Source organism: Trichomonas vaginalis, chromosome III, assembly GCF_026262505.1.
Source record: "Trichomonas vaginalis G3 chromosome III, whole genome shotgun sequence".
Lineage (NCBI taxonomy): Eukaryota > Parabasalia > Trichomonadida > Trichomonadidae > Trichomonas > Trichomonas vaginalis.
The window spans coordinates 17042841-17061342 of record NC_067205.1 but is presented as its reverse complement, the minus strand read 5'-3'; the positions used below and the strand labels follow the sequence as shown (position 1 = coordinate 17061342).

At 31.7% G+C, this 18502-nt stretch overlaps 6 protein-coding genes and 2 pseudogenes across 8 annotated transcripts, besides 5 other annotated features; 6 read left to right on the top strand and 2 right to left on the bottom strand.

Moving 5' to 3' along the window:
- Positions 1-7141: part of a mobile genetic element that runs on past the window's edge.
- TVAGG3_0716850 lies at positions 577-1433 on the top strand (annotated as a pseudogene). Its single transcript has one exon. A coding segment is annotated over exon 1 (857 nt).
- TVAGG3_0716840 (uncharacterized protein) lies at positions 4487-5503 on the top strand (the record flags this gene model as incomplete). Its single annotated transcript, XM_051243979.1, has 1 exon — positions 4487-5503. A coding segment is annotated over one exon (1017 nt), but the record flags the coding sequence as incomplete, so codon positions are not given.
- On the top strand, positions 5534-5993 carry TVAGG3_0716830 (annotated as a pseudogene). The gene has a single exon. A coding segment is annotated over exon 1 (460 nt).
- A 167-nt stretch (positions 7142-7308) lies between the features above and the next one.
- Positions 7309-9222: a mobile genetic element.
- Positions 7358-7506: a mobile genetic element.
- Positions 7838-8098: a mobile genetic element.
- Positions 9223-9894: 672 nt separating the features above from the next.
- Positions 9895-10226, top strand: TVAGG3_0716780 (uncharacterized protein; the record flags this gene model as incomplete). Its single annotated transcript, XM_001306908.2, has 1 exon — positions 9904-10179. One exon carries the CDS (start codon positions 9904-9906, stop codon positions 10177-10179), a length of 276 nt encoding a protein of 91 aa, XP_001306909.1.
- A 154-nt stretch (positions 10227-10380) lies between these two features.
- TVAGG3_0716770 (uncharacterized protein) lies at positions 10381-10960 on the bottom strand (the record flags this gene model as incomplete). The annotated part of the gene is made up of 1 exon (XM_001306907.2): positions 10718-10945. One exon carries the CDS (start codon positions 10943-10945, stop codon positions 10718-10720), a length of 228 nt encoding a protein of 75 aa, XP_001306908.1.
- Positions 10961-11952: 992 nt separating this feature from the next.
- On the top strand, positions 11953-12518 carry TVAGG3_0716760 (immunoglobulins domain-containing protein; the record flags this gene model as incomplete). The annotated part of the gene is made up of 1 exon (XM_001306906.1): positions 11960-12427. One exon carries the CDS (start codon positions 11960-11962, stop codon positions 12425-12427), a length of 468 nt encoding a protein of 155 aa, XP_001306907.1.
- Positions 12519-12642: 124 nt separating this feature from the next.
- TVAGG3_0716750 (Clan MA, family M48, Ste24 endopeptidase-like metallopeptidase) lies at positions 12643-13953 on the top strand (the record flags this gene model as incomplete). The annotated part of the gene is made up of 1 exon (XM_001306905.1): positions 12712-13953. One exon carries the CDS (start codon positions 12712-12714, stop codon positions 13951-13953), a length of 1242 nt encoding a protein of 413 aa, XP_001306906.1.
- A 938-nt stretch (positions 13954-14891) lies between these two features.
- Positions 14892-16398: a mobile genetic element.
- Positions 16399-16599: 201 nt separating this feature from the next.
- TVAGG3_0716730 (uncharacterized protein) lies at positions 16600-17916 on the bottom strand (the record flags this gene model as incomplete). The annotated part of the gene is made up of 1 exon (XM_001306904.2): positions 16600-17916. The coding sequence occupies one exon, from the start codon at positions 17914-17916 to the stop codon at positions 16600-16602; it is 1317 nt and encodes a 438-aa protein (XP_001306905.2).
- Positions 17917-18502: the final 586 nt, after the last annotated feature.

Here is an 18502-nt window from a genome sequence, read left to right as displayed (position 1 = left end):
CTTGCACATTTAAAGATTTGACATATGCTCCAAAGTATTGTGTACAACTGAAGAAGAAAGCCGAGTCAAAAAGAAGTAAATAAAAATAAGTGCAAGTTCATTCCTGAGCACGTTTTCTTTGCTGACTTTGAGTGTAGCACAGACGGCTTTCATAAAGCTTTTAACATCTGTTATGACAGTGAAGATGGTTCAGTGAGTGAAAGCATTTGGGGTCAGAACTGTGCAACAGAATTTTTGGAGCGACTTCCTGACAAGAGTTTAATATATTTCCATAACCTCAGTTATGATATAAACTTCATCTTAAGACACATGACAGAAGTGAAAGGAACTCCCATCATTAAAGGTTCACGAACAATGCAAATAACTGGCTTATATAAAGGAAGGGCAATTATTATAAAAGACTCTTACAGTGTTATAAATAAGAAACTTAAACTATTTCCTGCTATGTTTAACTTACAAACAGGACCGAAAGAAGTATTTCCATACAACTACTACAGCAGTGTTTTGTTAGCAAATGATAACAGAACTGGTGTCATTTCTGAAGCATGTAAGTTTATCCGGGATGCAGATACATTCATGAAAAACATAGATTCCATCAAAGGTTGCAGAATAGATGAGAACCACTTCGACTTAGAAAAGTATAGCACATTTTATTGCAAACAAGATGTAAGAATTTTAAGAGAAGGTTTTGTTAAGTTTCCGCAATGACATATTGAAAGAATTTGATTTAAACGTTTATGACTACGTTAGTATTTGTTCAATTGCTAACAAATTATTTGAGAACAGAGTGTACTTCCCGAATGGAAATTTATATGACCTCTCAAATAAACCAAGAGAGTTATTTCGAGATGCATTCAAGGTGGAAGATGTATGTTGTCAGATAACATTAAACAAAAGAGTAAAGAGAAACTCATTGCTGATTTCGACGCTGTTTCATTATATCCATCAGCTATAGCAAGACTTTATACTTTAGAAGGTATTCCAAAGGTTATGAAGAAAGAAATGTTAAGCACAGAGTATCTCATGAGACATTTATTCGATGACGACCAAAAGGAACCCATTGGTGAAAAGTTTATGTCCGGCTTCTTTGTTCTCATTAAGATAACAGAGATTGGAATACATAGACACTTTCCTTTAATAGTTTGTGACCCTGAACTAAATCCAGAACTTAACGTTCCCAGAAATTCAAACACTTGCTGTTTAATGTATGTTGACCATATAACATTACAAGACCTCATAAAATATCAAGGTGTCAAATGTGAAGTGTTGCAAGGATACTATTACGATGGAAACAGAGATATTAGAATAAGAGATGAAGTAAAGAAGTTGTTTGAGTTAAGGTTAAAGTATAAGAAAGAAGGAAATCCTTTGCAAGAAAATATAAAGCTCATTCTGAACAGTATTTATGGCAAAACTATTCTATCTCCTATTGAGTCAAAAATAACCATAGTAAATGACAAAGATGCTATAAGATATGCCATCAGAACTACAACCATATAGTGAAGTTCGAAGGTTTGGATGGTTCAGATAAAACTATTTTCAAGCTAACGAAAAGCATTTGCAGACAATTTAAACTTCTGTCCACTTGGTGTTAACATTCTGTCTATGTCGAAGAGAATAATGTGTGAAGTATTCTGTACTGCTGAGGACTTAGGAATGGACATCTTTATAGCGATACGGACAGTATGCATCTCTACAATGAAGATATCCCTCGTTTAGCTGAAGAGTTTGAGAAACGTTATGGAAGAGTTCTCATTGGTAAAAACCTTGGTCAATTTCATAGCGACTTTGCAGAAATCACAAAAGATAAACAAAGTTTAGCATACAAGTCAATATTTTGTGGAAAGAAGACTTACATAGACTTACTCACGAATGATTTAAATGAAGTGCATTTCACTGCAGAATGAAAGGCGTGAAGCAAGATGTTATTGCTTTAACCGCTAATGAAATGTTTCCTGACTCTGTTCAGTGTTTCTATGATGAAGATAAAGGTTTAATGGTTCCGCAAGGAAAATTTGACCAAGACTCTGAGTTCAGTGTTATGAAGTTATATAAAGCACTTTATGACGGTCAAGAGATTGCATTCGACTTATGTAAGTCTGCTACACCTGCATTTGAAGAGAAGTTTAACTTTTCTATTCAGACTAAGACTTCATTCATAAGAAAGCTTAAGTTCTGAGGTCATGAATGAGAAAAATAATGAGGTCATTTATTTTTGTCAGCAGTGAGACCATTCATGATAAAAATAAGCCGCTAGCGGCAAGGGCGAAGCCCATGTGGTCATTTACAATACTGCGATGGTAGAGTTTAAGAGTTTGCTCTCAATGTAGAGACAGTCCTTATGGTCTGGAGGTAAGAACACTGGGCAGTTATGGTCATGAGTGGAGAACATGTCTATCCAAAACTCACGATTGAAGCCAGTTAATTTATAGTATTTAGGGTTAGGAAGTGGTGAAGTTCTTGTATGACCAATGAACTCATTTTCAACTCCCTTACTTAAGTTTGAATATAATATAGCTTGCTCTATCCCAAATGCCAGGTGTTACAATCTTTGAAAATTCATTTTTCCTCGGAAGCATTGCATCATAATTGAAAACATTCTTGAAATCATCACTTGGTTCAGAGATTTGAAATCTTATACGTAATGGATTTTCTTTCTCTTTAGCGACTTCATTGAATGGTGAGAATACAACAAACTGACAGTCATGTGTTCCATCTTCATTTTCATTAAATTCATAATGAAAGTCTATAAGTTGTGGCTGACTACCTTCTTCCTTCAGTTGTGCAAGAAACTCACGTAAAGGCTGTAAAGTTTGTACTTCAATGTTGAACTTTTTCTCGAACATCTCATTAAATGAAATCATACATTGCAACAATGTTGTATCGTCTTTAAAGTATTTGTATATGTGAATGTTTTGGGCGCTTAAAGACTGTTCGTCATTTTCTATCTCGACTTGAAGTATAAAGTCAACCTTTCTGAAAGCACGTGTTATATACATAGATGTTATGCCAATGTACTTCTCTTCATTTATGTTCACAATCCAGTCTGTTGGAAACTTAAACGTTACTCTGTTCCCCTTTATTTTGACGTCAGGGTTTTCACTACTGAACGCAACAGATAAAGGTATTTGTCTATACATTTAGTTCCGATAAAAATAACCCATTTACTCTTTTTTTGCTTCAGCTTCTTTAGCTTTTGCTTCAGCTTCTTCGCTAGCTTTTTTCGCCAGTAGTCTTGGGTTCTTTTGTCTTCCAGCAGCTAATGCAGCAAGTTGTTTTTCACTAAGTTTTCTCTTTGGTCTCTCTGGCTTTTGTTCTTGTTTTTGTTCCTTCATTCGGATAAAATTTGCTCACGAATTTCTTTCTTCAATGCTTCAACATCTATGACCCATTGGGTCTTGTCCGTAGGGCTTGTCTGAGTCATTTGACTGCAGATAAAAAACAAAATTAAAACTTTAACCGATGTAAAATGAGCTGTCAAAATCAGAGCGAGAGTCTATTATATTAAATGACGCCAGAGGAATACAACATCCTTTCTATTACGTAAATCAGAGTAAAGATGGTAAAATATACGTAAGAAAAAGAAAGGTTCCATTAGCGAATGCAGAAAGCGACAACATTAAGGTGCATGGCACCGAGGGCGAAGCCCATGTTAAGCCTTCTATTCAAACTGAAAAGTCAATAGAACCAGAAGAAAAGAAGCCAGATGTACTTTCAATAACGAACCAAGAGCTTATTGCAAAGTTCGTGAATTTCATTGAAAAACAAACCGAGTCAAAGAATCCTGACCAGCCAGTGAAAGAAGTTGAGACAAAAGAGAATGTACAGTTCATTGAAAATGTCAAGAAACAACTTCCACACACAGAATGCCAAGAAGAAGAGTGAGAATAATGAAGTAAATAGATATTTTTATCTGAAGTAAATACATGCAGAACGAACAGCTAAAGACGAATTTACTCCAGCAGAGCATATTCATCAGATTCGCTCATATTTCGATATCATAGACAATGCAGTTCAAATTGGTGACACTAATAGAAAATATTCTGACGCAAAGATTCCATCACAACCTGGAACTGCTAAAGATAACACATGGGTAACATTCAATCTCTCACCTCCTGGTGAAAATATGTTGGACCTTTACAATACATTCATTACGTATAAAATGGAAGGTCAATTTATTGTAGATAAAGAAATTGGTTCAGGTTCCAATAAAACAAACCCACCAGGATTTTGGATTGGTTTCGATGACGCTTTCTATGCAGTTGCTGGATATCAAATCCTTGCAAATGGTCGTATCGTATATTCTCAAGACAACGCAAGAGAAGAAGCATATATAACTTCAAACTCACAAACTACCGAACAAATAAAGAAAGTAGATGTTTTCTCAAAGACTCGACATGAAGATGTATGGAGTCATTCGGGAACATGCAGAACAGGACAAATTGTTAGTGGTCCAATTACAGCAGGAAAATCATTTGATTTTAAGCTTCGTTTAAGAATTCCTGTTAGAAGATTCCTTCCATTAGAAGCTATTCGATTTATTCCAGCTTTTGCAGGAAACATTCAGCTTAAAGTAAAGTTCAGTAGCGACGCCTTACAATGCACATCTATATCTGTAAATGATATCATTGCTTTCAATCCAACTCTTAAAGTTGCATTTGCTTCAGATTCAAATCCACCGACAAATAAATTTGTTCCATGGAATGAACCATTCACTATGATAACGAAGGCAGTAGAAGCTAGTGGAACAGTTACTATTACAACTGTAACCCAGCAACTATTTCGAACAAAGATGGATTTTAATGAATGTTTCATTCATCCAAAGTCATTCTCTTTAGACCCTAACATTTATACAGAACTTGTAGAACATTATACAAACGAGGCTTTATGTTTTCCTGTTAAAGTTATGGATTGGATTCCTATGGACGGTTCATTCTCAAAGAATACAGATAGTTCAAGTGCAACATTTACAGCAGCTTATACGCCTATTAATGTTAAAAGTATTTGGGCACTATTTAGAAAGAAAGACAACTATTATGTTAATTTTGAGAACCCTAAGTTTAAATATCTTCAGCTTTCCATGGGAGCTTATGGAAATATGCCTGCAGAACCTGAAAAATCATATGGACCTGTATTTTATGAAATGGTTGCGAACGCTTGCAATACAAACAATGATATGATAGGATTTAATGAAGATGTTATGAGGTCATTGGTGGATGATGGTAGTGTGGAACATAAATGGGATAGCTATGACAACACACATTTCTTATGTGGTTTTCCAACAGAAGTGGACTTTTGCTTCCAGCAAGGTCAAACATCTACTGCTCCAATAACATACAAATTGTCTGTTAAAGGACCTATTGAACTAGCAACTGAAAATGTACCAAAGCCACTTATTGGATTTATGAGGGATTGTTGCTTTGCCATTCAGGTGCGTGCTAATGGAATCCCAATAATAAGATTAGATGACTATAACTTAGCTGCGGACGACAGTGAGGAATAAAGGATGAACGTTTATTTTTAAAGCTTATAAATGAGTTCTTCATCAAGCTCTCGTGAACCTTCACCATCTGTGAAACAAACTTTACCAAACGATTATGGAGCACCTATTGAATATTTCTTACGAGCTGCACAATGGCAAAGAGCAGTCTCACCAAGGTTAGGTGTTCCACCAGCTCCTGTCAAAAATAGCATTTGGTCAAGTCCTTATATAAAGATATGGTCTCCCACTAGGTTTGCTAGCTACAGCAGGAGCAGTTATGATGTTGAAAAGAAATAAAGCAAACGTTGTAAATAATACTGAAGTAGCTGAAGTTAAACAAACTCCAACACCTTCGCCAAAACCAACGCCTTCACAAGCAAAACCTTCAATGACTCCTGAACCTATGGAAGTACAAACTCCTGTTCAAAAGTCAACTCCTAAACCGACTCCAACATTTAAACCAGAACCTACTCCTCAAATAAATCGTAAAACTCCTGCGTTTCCTTACTGAAAAAATAACGTTATTTTTATTTAATATTAAAATTTTTATTTGATTGAAATGACAAATAAAGTCACTGAAGCAATGAAACAAAAGTTTTTGGTAGAATACATTAAATCAGGAACTATTCCAGAAGGTTTTTACATTCATACTATGAAGGATGGTAGAGTTCAGTTTAGAAAGATAAAGCAACCATTAGATAGAGAAGGAATTTTGAGAAAGATTAAACTTCATGAAGACAACATTGCTGAACTTAAGAAGAAGTTAGAAGAGTTGGAGAAAGGAAGAGAGTTATAAAGCAATGAATTCAACAGGATAGAAATGAGGTTAGAAATCGGGTTAGATCTACCTTCTACCCTAAATTTATTTTTGTGCTATGTTTTCATACGTGTGAGGGTGGTGATATCATTATTTTTAAGTTTATTTTTTATTTTATTTTTATTTTATTTTTATATAAATGACAGAACAAAAATAAAGCATATCTACTCAACAGGAATGAGACCCTTACTGACTATGTATTCGTTTAATGCTTGATGAAAACAATGGTACATATTATCGTATGGGTATACACAACGTCTGTTTCCATCGTCGTCGTATATGTAGAGCTCAAATCCAGTCCAACCTTCTTTTGTACAATATGTAGCTTTATTTAAGTATGCATTTATGTAGATAAGGCAATTTTCTTCATCGCTCCAGAAATAATTTTTGTTCTTTGTTGAAATAGTTTTCGTTCCTCTGCGACCATAAGGAATGTATGCAATGAACTTTGCGTCATATGGGATTGTAATATATTCAGGGTTTCTTTCATCGTCAATGGGTCTGTCTTTGTTAAAATGCATGTTTCTCAGTTTTACTTGAGTTTTGAATAGTTCACGGAAACGTTCTGGGAAAGAGTCATAGTAAATGTAGTCGGACATGTCTTTGTAATGAAATAAAAAATTAAAAAAAAATAAAAATAAGGTTATTTTTATTTAGTGAGGACGGTAGTGAATTCGTTAGTGAAGTCGTTTATGTGTCAGATGGTTTTGTAAATATTTAAGGTTAAGTTGGTGTTATGGTTGTGTTGTAAAATATACGTTACCTGTTTCGTAAAGTGTCAAACCGTTATCTTGGGTAAGGTGGAACGCAGTGCCGCCGTACCCAAGATAGACATACTAACTAAATTAACATAAATTTAGAAAATTCGAGGAAATTTGGAAAAATTGACTCAACATAAAACGAGGAATTGAAGGTATTTTTGATAGTAAACAAGATGTATAATCCAGAGACATCAATTAAGAATATATGAGATATTTAAAGAAATGAATATAAAAAATAATGTAAAAATTAGGGCTGTACAAAATCGAGAAAAACATTGCCGTGCGGTAATATAGGGTCAAAAAAATCGCGCCTCGGCGACTCCGCCGCCTCGGCACTATTAAGTGCGCATTATATTTAATATGTCCTTCTTTTTTTCTTTTTTCTTCTTCTTCTTTTCCTTTCCTTCTTCCTCTCCTTCCTCTTCTTTCCTTCTCCTTCTCTTTTTACAACAACGTCGAAGATCTTCGAATTTGATTGTTGGAAAAGCATCTATTTCAGATAAAGGATGCCTTTCTCACAGTCAACATACGAGGGTCCTGGCTGAAACGTTCTCAAAAAGCCTGAGATGGTAATTCTCTGATCACTCATAGCTGGGCAGGTAGTCATTGCTGACAATACCTGTCTTTATGCATGCACGCTTTCATGTATATGGGTTTACACTATCAATTCGCAAAGTTGTTCCGAATTCTTCCAAAATGGAAGGACCCGAAACAACTTTGCTTGTTAACGATACAGACGCATTACTTTGCATTGATACTGTGCTGAGTTGTGTAGAAAGTTTGATTAGAGTTGTTTTGTTCTGGTATCTCTCATCTTCTGATGAGAGAAATCAAAGCAAAACAACTCTAATGAATTTGTTTTCACTCATTTGTATGTAGGTTTTTAGTTCGATTGGAGCTGCTTCATAATGAGATCTCTCATCAATTGATGAGGGAGATCATAACAAAGCAGCTCTAATGTATATGCTCGTATTAACCGGGTTGTAATGCGTTGTAACGTCAGCTTGTAGTTCGTTTGGGGCCACTTCACATTGAGATGAGAAGAAATGATTAAAGGACTCTGAAAGGCTTTGGCCGTTGATGTTGTAATCGCATTACTTGGAACTAGCTGGATGCTAAGCTGTGTAGAATGTTCGATTAGAGCTGTTTTGATATGATTTTTCTCATCATAAGATTGGAGGAATCATAGCAAAACAACTCTAATGGGTTTACCATCATCTACTTGTATGTAGATGTTTGGGAAATTGTCTTGTTAATCGATTTTCGAGATGACTTTCAAATGCTATCATCAAATGACAAACAAATCTAAGATTTCTCGACAATACATCAAATCATGATGTTTGTAAGTGCGATGAGATTAGAGTTTTTGAAGGAATGACAAGAGAAGTAGGGAAGCTCGGCATTCGCCGAGCAAATTAAAAATTAATGTATGGATTAAATTTTAAGAGGAATTCAATTTTAATTACGGGTTGTTCAAATATTGATTAATATAAATTTATTAATAAGAATAAACAATTTTTGTTTTTGAATTTATTCAATTTATAGCTTTACATATAGTTTCAAAATTGTACAACTATGATTATTTCAACAAAAAATATCTTACTTTTTCACTTCACTTTCACCCTCACTTTTTCCGTAATTCAAATTTCAACATTATGTATTTTAATTCCTTATAGTATTTTTAACATAATTAATCAAATAATAATTGGAAGTTCTGAACTCACTTTTTCCGTAATTCAAAATCAAAAATATGAATAATATATCTATTTATTATATACTAATGCTATTTTCAACTAGAAGTGAGGTACGGTAATCTTACGGATTCCCGTAACTCAATTTTACGGAAAAAGTGCAGTAAACTACTCAATTTACGGGAAAAGTGTCGTAAACTATTGATGTGGCGGTAAAATCACGGTAATTCACGGAAAGCTATATGCGAAAATTTGAAATTATACAAAATCGAGCGAAACACTTTTAAATAGGTTGTTCTCGTATTTAAAATACTATTCCCAGATTTATTGTCGTCAGAATATTTACAAATTTTTGCCGATTTACAAAAAATGATTTACAAAGCATATTTTTTAATCTAAAAAATTCCTAAAAAAGGAACCGGTGTGCGGAAACCTCGGTAAATTACCGCGGTTCCCGTTGGGACTGCCATAGTAAAAATTCAATTACCATAATATCATAATTTTTGTTAATCTAAAATAACGATAGAATGGAAATTTTCATTTCAAATTTAAACAATGAGAAATTATAATACATAAGGAAATTTGGATATTATATTTTTATCTAACGATAATTTCCTATTCAATTTGGGACAATGAATAAATTTATGTAGAGTATGATATTAAGTTAGTTTCACTTTTTTAAATCTGACTTTTGAGAGGACAGGCGATAGCTAGTAACTGAATTTTTATTGAATTCATTCACAAAAAAACCGTAAAACTGCCAGAAATTTTTATGATTTCTTTAATTTCGTTCTGGAAATGATATGATTAATCGTATTCCAATAAAATTTTTAATCCAAAATTTTGAATTGAATTTATTCAACCTCAATAAAGGTTAGAGATATGACTATCTAGCATTAAATTTTAATAAATATTTGATCGTAAACCAATTGCATTCAACCAATTGAATTTTGCACGTTATTAAATTTATCAGCATATTTATTTATATTCTAATTCGTATAGTATTTTTTCAATCTAACGCAAATTTTCCCACAAACAATCAACCAAATATTTTTCATTTAATCATGCATACCCATCCAAAATATTACTATTTTTAAATTCTGATTTTGAAAATTTACCAGATGTCAGTTTTTCAATTTATTTCTTTCTCAGATGCTTGAACCTACGGAAATTAGTATAAGTAGTTCCAATAATGACGAAACAGATCCTCCTAGTAGTACCTTTACGGTACAAAACATTTACGATTTCGATAAAGAAGATTCTTCTTATGGATGCTTGAAGTGCACCCCCTCGCAATTTCATACGGAAATTCGCCGCCCCAAGGCTCCATTCAACCCAAGGGCATTTGACTGGTCTGATGGCCATTCGTCCCTTCCATTAGCTGCATACCATTTTTCAGATGAATGTTGGGGACAATATATTGTTTGAATTAAATATCTCATGATATATCCTTATTTTTTTACGGTGCATTTCCCAATTACTAACAAATAATTTTTTTCATAGCGAAAATATTATCACAGTTAACACCCAGAAATATGAAAACTAAAATAACTATAGTAAATAAAGCTTGCACTAACATTCGTTAATTCTACACCTTTTGAATATATATTTTATTGACATCTTTATTTATATAGATAGGAGCAAACTAATTCGGATTTTTATTATTTTGAAACCAAATATCAAGTTAATATCAATCAAATCCGATATTAACAGTCTTCATATAATCTTGGATAATATCCATAAAATGCCAGAATTAACGGTTTATTCTTCTTATATTTAATGTAAAATATCAATATCATTACATGTTGAAAAGTTCTGTTCCTAATAGTGTGTATGATCTCAGAAATCCAAGTAAAATGATCAGTAGATAAGTAAGTTAATAAAAAATTAAACAACTTTAATCATAACAAACAAACAATACGAAATTAATTACTAGTTTCGTAAGTATTTGAAAATCATCAATAACTCAATAAGCATTGAGTGGAGATTGATGTATTGAGGCAATTGGTACATCCAAAGGATCGTTAATGTGTGGTAATGCGGTTTGAAGTTCTGTTGCGTTGATTGCCCATTCAGCAGAATCAAAGAACTTCATCATGGCACAGTGTCTTTTCCTAGCACATGAAATGCTTTTAAGTGACAAATCATACTGTTCTGGCTTTTGGATCTCGATAGAAGGATCTAAGAAGGACATGCGCTGAGGAAATGTGAAATATAAAAACGTTTCACTGAATCAACTTTTGAATGATGTAAACTTTTTTTATCTAAATCGAGAAAAGTGATATACTGTACATATACTAAACTTATATAAAATTCTTATCGTAACTTTTGAAGGCTCTTTCAAATAACGAAACGTGCTTTATGCATGCCACATCATATTTTTAATATAGATAACAAAACCCAACAGAATGTTATAAATGGGATTGAAAAGATTGCATTTTGAATCGATACTAATCAATTTTTTGCAAACTCATTGAATTTTTATAATTATTTTTACGCTTATACCAATAATATAGTATGCAATGATACATTTTCTCCCTAAGTTACTGTAGGGTTTGATATCAATTTAACTATCAAAAACTCCACTTTGTGTTCGATCAAATATCAATATATTGTTTCATATTCTCTAATTAATATTATTTTGTAATCCACATTTGCCTTTTAAAACTTTATTCGCACATTATAATTTATATTCATTATCATATTTATGTCTAGAATAACTTCAATTTAGATATTGCTAATTTTTGACAAATTTGAATTATCAAATTGAAATATAACACAGTTTTGATAAATCCGCTTTCAATTTTTTAAAATGATTTCCTTTGATATATCTATATTTATCATACGATATGTATTCAGAATTACAATAACAACAGCTTTTCACTTTTTACTGTCCACCGTGCTTGATGTAAAGGATTTATAAATTGAAAATCATGTAAGGCTTTTTATTCAAAAATTGGCCAAAAGTTATCCATATGGCATCAGCCATTCATAATGGCTATTTTGACCGACAGGAACCTTTTGACATCTGAGATTGAAATCATTTCGAGTATTTTTCATCGGACATATATATTTTACAACAAAGTATGCATATACGTATAGGAGAATTGTGCTTTCCTACAATTATTACTAACTTTTCCCCATGGAGAAAAATAACTTTACCTATTTTTTTCATTGGTGTATCTCCCTTTATAAATTAATTTCTGAAATGCTCATTTTTCTTTTTTCATTAATTAGTTCATTTGAAATAAAGAGAATCGGCATTAAAGATATCAAACCAAGTGAGGGACCCACAGAGGGTGGAACAGTGGTGACAGTTTCTTTAAATACTTCAGTTCAATACTTGCAAGTTTACTGCAGATTTAATTTCAACACAGTTATTGAAAAAATTGAAAAAGATACAATAACATGTGTCACACCAAAACATGATGCAGGCAAAGTTCAACTTCGAATTTCATTTGATAATAATGATTACGATGACATACCTTATACAGAGTTCACATACTTTATACCAGATTCTGTAAAGCGGAAATCACGTATGGCATTCGTATTTGTTTTGATTACATTAATAATAGTTGTTGTACTTACATTGGTCTTGTTATTCAAATCGCCCATGTCAAGAGTCAATCCAGAAGAAGACGCACCACTTCTAAATTCTCACAAAAATCCATTATGAAAATTTTCAAATATATTGTATGTTTTATTACTTTAAGCTTTGAGCTTTGTTACGCTATTTTAAATCCTAAATTTTATTTATTGAAGTCTGTTTGAGTTTTTGAATTTTTTATCGTAACAAACTATTCATTTTCTGTCACTCTTAGATAGCAAACTAATACTTTTGATATATATGGCATATTCACTTGCTTATCTTTCATTCAGATTCGGATCATGGCGAGATGGAAGCGCATTGCTTCCTCTATCACCCTTCCGAGAGCTCTGTTTTTTTCAGTTGTATTCTGCATGATCATGGACCTGATACCAAATCTTTCACAATTATCATATTTAAAAAAATATAAAGAATCAGAATTCGATAATATACTTGATTATAAAAAATTAAACATTGTCATCGATTCTACAAGATTAGACATATTAAAGATATTAATTTCGGCCTCATACTATGTTCTTATTTTCTTATTATTGAAATTTATTTGGACAAAAACCCATAATGATTACATTTTTACAGTCGTTTTATACACACTCAAATTCATCCTTCTTGACCTCCCATTTGATTTTGTTGATGTTGTTTTTGTAACCGCGAAATACAATTCTGACTATAAGACTTACAGAAAGAGCGACTTTAACAAACTCCTAATGACTAGTTTTGGTCAATGCGCCCTACAATTGATTTCTGTTTTTGCAGATAAAAGAGTTGCTCGATGTACCGATTTAAATCAAGAAGAAACACCACAAGAAAACAATAATACAGCTAATGTTACACAAGAAGATCCAACAGAGGTACAAAATCCTCCACAAAGAAGATGCAAAATTCCATTTTGGCTTTTCCACGTTGTTTTTTCTGTTCCTTCCTTATTTATCCTCATTGCTATATTCCCTAAATTACTTATGCTCAAGGGAGAGGTGTTCCAACCAATATCTCCATATGATATTAATAATTCCATCGCAAAATTATCAGAAAAAGTTGGTTTCCCATACAACGATATCTTAATTAGCAATTCAATACGCGACCAAGGCATTCCTAATGCTTATTTCACAGGAATCATTGTAAAAAAGGTTTTTGTTACAAATTCACTACTTTCCATTACAGCAATCCCAGAAGCAACAGCTGTTATTGGTCACGAGCTTGGCCACTACAAACATAATGATGTTATCATTATTTTTCTGCTTCAAGCTGTTTACATTTTACTTTATGGGCTTGTTCTTTATATTGTTCAAAAGAAAGGATTGTCAGAGCTAGGAATTACTCAAGTAATGCCTGTTTCAGTGATCATTGTTGTTTCTATGAACTTAATTCTTCCTTTTGTTACAATTTACAGACCATTATTCAATACAATAGCCAGGACAACAGAAAAGAATGCCGACTGCTTTGCTGCTCAACTTGGTCTCCCAATTGCTGAAGCTTTGACTTCTATAACAAAGGTAATGCACCAGACATTCAATCCCTCTCCTCTATACTCATTTGTTTATTATAACCATCCACCCCTTGATGAAAGAGTTGAACATATCTCAAAATGCAAAAAATAATTTTTATGATTTTTTTATTTTTTACTTTGTATTAAAGAATTTATTTGTAAATGATATATTGATATATTGCATAATAGTTTTTCCCTTATTTCTAATTCAATTTTTCATCTTCAAAGTAAATTTCAATACTTTGAGTCCAGGAATGATAGTACCAATTATGATACATCAAGATATCAACATACCCCAATGTGAATCTTTGATAAGGTTTAATTTTTTTTTCAGATTTCAAATTCTAGCGAAGTACTATACTTTTGGATGTCCATGAAAAAGATATCCTTTTACATTTAATTGGTCCAATACAATAATTTAATGTAATGCAATAAAATAATGAGTTTGTTTTCGACTGAAATACCCTACAATAGTTCATCATACCTTGGTCTCATATACTATATCAGAAACACAACGAAACATTCAAATGCGGTAAAAGTCTATGTTAGTAACTTCCATTCAAGTTGGCCAGGTGTTGATAGACCATATAGAGTTATCAACAACATATCGGAATCCACACCATCAGATCCAAATCGATGGGTATCGTTAGGAGCTACTGTTTATGATTGGTATCAATTAAATTTTCAAGATATTAAAATTATACCAACAGGGTATTATATTGTTACATACCAAGGAAAGCAGCGCTCTTTTATGCTAATGGGATCAAATGATAATGTAACATTTGATTATATTGAAAATACAACTCTTAGTTCTGAGCCTCCAGATAGATTGGCATACATTAATATATCAACTAATAAGCCATATAGCATATTCCGTGTTCAAAAATGTGGACTCAGATTTGATGGAGGTTCTTCACTTGATTTATATCGTATTGAGTTGTTTGGATATGTAATAGGAAGTATCAAACACAGTATATGCATATGCCGTAACTCTATGAGCTATTTTTATATGATTACTCCGTTTATATCTATATAAGTTTTTTTTTTTAAGGCTCTAGTCCCATATGATTGTTGTATATAGTTAGAACGAGTGGATAATGAGGAGCAAAAATATACCATTAGATTGTGTATACATCCATCATGTCAGAAATTTAAATAATATCTGATTTCGAAATTTTCGAATTTAACTATATTATAGTTTGAAAGATGATTTATGTTAACTTTTCTATTTGATATATGACAAATAAAGATTTTTTGATAATTGATAATTTGAATTTTAGAAATATAGATTTTGAAGCATAATGATATCATAAATGAATAAACATGTGGTTAATTATAACATTTTTATATGATTGGATTAGCTTCTTACTTTGGGATTAAGTTATTGAAAGTTAATAAATGTCACTTTTATAAAAATCAAGTTTAAGGTTTAAATTTTATTTATAAAATCGATTTGATTCAACATATTGGAAAGGAATTTTTTGGTCATTTCTTTTTGAAATTAATAAATTATAACTTATACTATTACTTCATAAAATTTGTTCATATTTTTATAATGCTTAAGGTAATGAAATTGTTGTTCAAAAATAGTCCAGCTCTATCGTCAAAAATCCTCTCAATTTGGAAAAAAATATCAAAAATTACATTCTTGCAAACCTAATTCCTCAATATACATTTCACAGCTGGGTATACTGATAGTGTCGATAGAAACTATATAATTTTCCTAACAAAGTGACAGAGCGGAACTAAAAGTTTTTTCTTATACGTTGAGATATCATTCAATTTTTTGAATATACTTTTGAAAAATTGAATACTTACTTGTCGAAAAACCGTTTTGACAAACAATCTCAACTATAATATAATAGTTCATATTAAAGTATATTCATATCAGATTTTACTTTTCATATCTATTTATCTTATATAGAATTAAAAGCTTTTAAAAATGCTAGTTTCGTGATGGTATTGCGAATCTAATTCCTCATTACTCATTTATATATAAAATTAAACTAAGATATAATAATAAACATCATTAGCATGCTAACAAAGTGACAGAGCGGAACTAAAAGTTTTTTCTTCTTTGTCAAAATATGTCAATTTTTTCCAGGTGGTAATTTTATATACTTTGATAAAAATCGAAAGAAGCTAATGGTATTCAATGATAACATATATCAATAGAATATGTAGTAACATGTTTATTAATAATAAAATTATGGATCACTTATTATTAGATTTTGTCAAAAAGTAACTTTTTCATTTTTCTTTGTTGAAAAAATAACTCAATCAGGGAGAAGTAAAAGTCATGTTTACTAATATAAATAATATATTATACTAATATCCTACAACATGACAGAGTCCTTTTGTTTATGGGACGAATAATTTCGTTCAAAGTTGATAATAGTGAAATTTACAAATAACGTTCTAGCAATGCTACACACTACATCACAATATAATATTATAGCTTATATTACACTAATATAATATCTTTAATTATAAGTCATGAAAACTCTTATTGACGGATATATTCAATTTTAAAAATTGAAATGGTGGGACTGGAGCCTTAATAATACTTAAAGTATAACTCTTTTCTCTCTATTCACATTATTGATTATGCATTACGTCGAAATTTTAAAATTTTAAAGGATAATATAAACTAGAATACAATATACCTCATCATTCAAGAGTATAATATGAGACAAAAGTCAAAAAATTTTCAATATTATCAATATTTGAATATCATTAACTATAAAGACTTTATTCATTAAGGATTATTATTCATATAGGCTTCATTGTCAGAAACAATATCAGAATTTGAATTCTTCTTCTTCTTGATCACAACTAATACAATAACTATCACAATAACTATAACAAGAATTGCTCCGAGTGAAATTCCAACAGGAATTACAATTTTCTTTGTTTTAGAGTTATCGTTTGGCTCAGGAGTTTTATCCTTCTCTTTATCATTTTCGGTGTTTGATTCAATTGAATTGTCTTCGATCTGTACTGATAACTCTTTTACTGAAGACTTCTTTCCATTTTTATCAATGGCTGATACAGATATCAATTTCCATCCTAAACCATTTTCTTTGGAAGTCTTAATAATGATATTGAATTCTTTTCTTTTTCCTTCTGATTTAATTGTAGTTTTTCTTCCTTCAAGAATTCCAATCATAACAATGATTGTTATTTCGTCTCCTGAATCAACATCTTCAACATAGCCTGTGATAGTTATTTCTTCTCCTACTTTAATTTTGTCTGGAGTTCTTGCCACATCGTATAGTTCTGGCCCATTATTGACTTGGAATTCATATTCAGCAGATGGATCAGATTCAATTCCATTTTTGTCGACAACTGTGACAAAGATTTTATGTTTTCCAAAACCAATTTTATCAGTAATCTTGAATCCTTGAAATAGTGTTCCTTGTTTCACAGATTCAATAGATCCTTCATGCAAAATGCCATCAATGTAGAAATGAAGTGTTACTTCTGTCGTTGCCTTAACATTTCCTTTTATCTCCATAACATCAGATGCTGAATAGATTCGTTTTGCTGTTTCTTCGAATTCTACAGTTGGCTTTGTTATCACTTCAAATTCAATTGTTTTCGCATCATCTGGAGCATCTGCGTTCTCAACATCTGTTGCCCATACTTTGAATGATTTCTTTCCAATTGAATCATATGTCGGAACTTTGGCGTCGAAGTTGATTTTATGAGCTGTTGTATCAGAAACAAATTCGGCAATCTTTTGTTTCTCGCTATCCACATCGAATTTGCAATATGCAAATACTTTCTTTGTTTTATCTAAATCATTGATATCGCCTTCTATATGAACATCTTGGCCTGAAATTACATTATTTGGATTGAGCTCGAAGTTCAAAAGCTCTGGTTTATTCTTTACAGTAAAACTAAATGTCTCAATGTTTGATTTAATTGAGAGTTCATCAATTACATAAATAGATAATTGTTTTTCTCCAGACTCGTATGTAACAGTTGAAGGGACAGGAATATTAGCATTAACATTTATTTCTTGGCCATTTGCAGTATAGTCTTCTATTTTAACTTTTTCCAAATTTGTCATCATCTACATTGATTGTTAGGGGGATTGAGCCTGATGATGAATATTGTGTCTTATCTTGTGGCTGTTTAGAAATTTTTGGTGTTTTTGTAAAACCTAATTTTAATGCAAGAATTTCTTGAGAATTTGCTGCAAGTTCTCTTTCCTTCCATGAATATGATATTAAAATATCAACAGCATCAGATAATGTTGGTGTGGGATTATAATTGTCAAATTTTAAGAAATATTTGTCAGCATTTCTGTCAACAGCCATAGAATTTCCATAAAAATAGTCATCTGGACCGTAATAACCATTTTTACTCATCAAAAGATAAACAAATTTGTAATCAGCATCATCATATTGTTCTACATAAAAAGATTTATCTGTAAGCGGATAAACTTTATCTTTTGACTCTTTAAATCCTTTGTTAAAATCAACATCACTATACACACCTAGTTTGTATCTGATTGGCTGGCTTGTTGGGTTATTTATTGTATAAATTATTTTTACAATATCATCGGTAATTTCGTAGCTAAATTGAGCCTCCAATCCATTATTTGTTACCTTATTGCTAAAGTCTAATGGCTGTTTCTCTCCATTAACAATTAA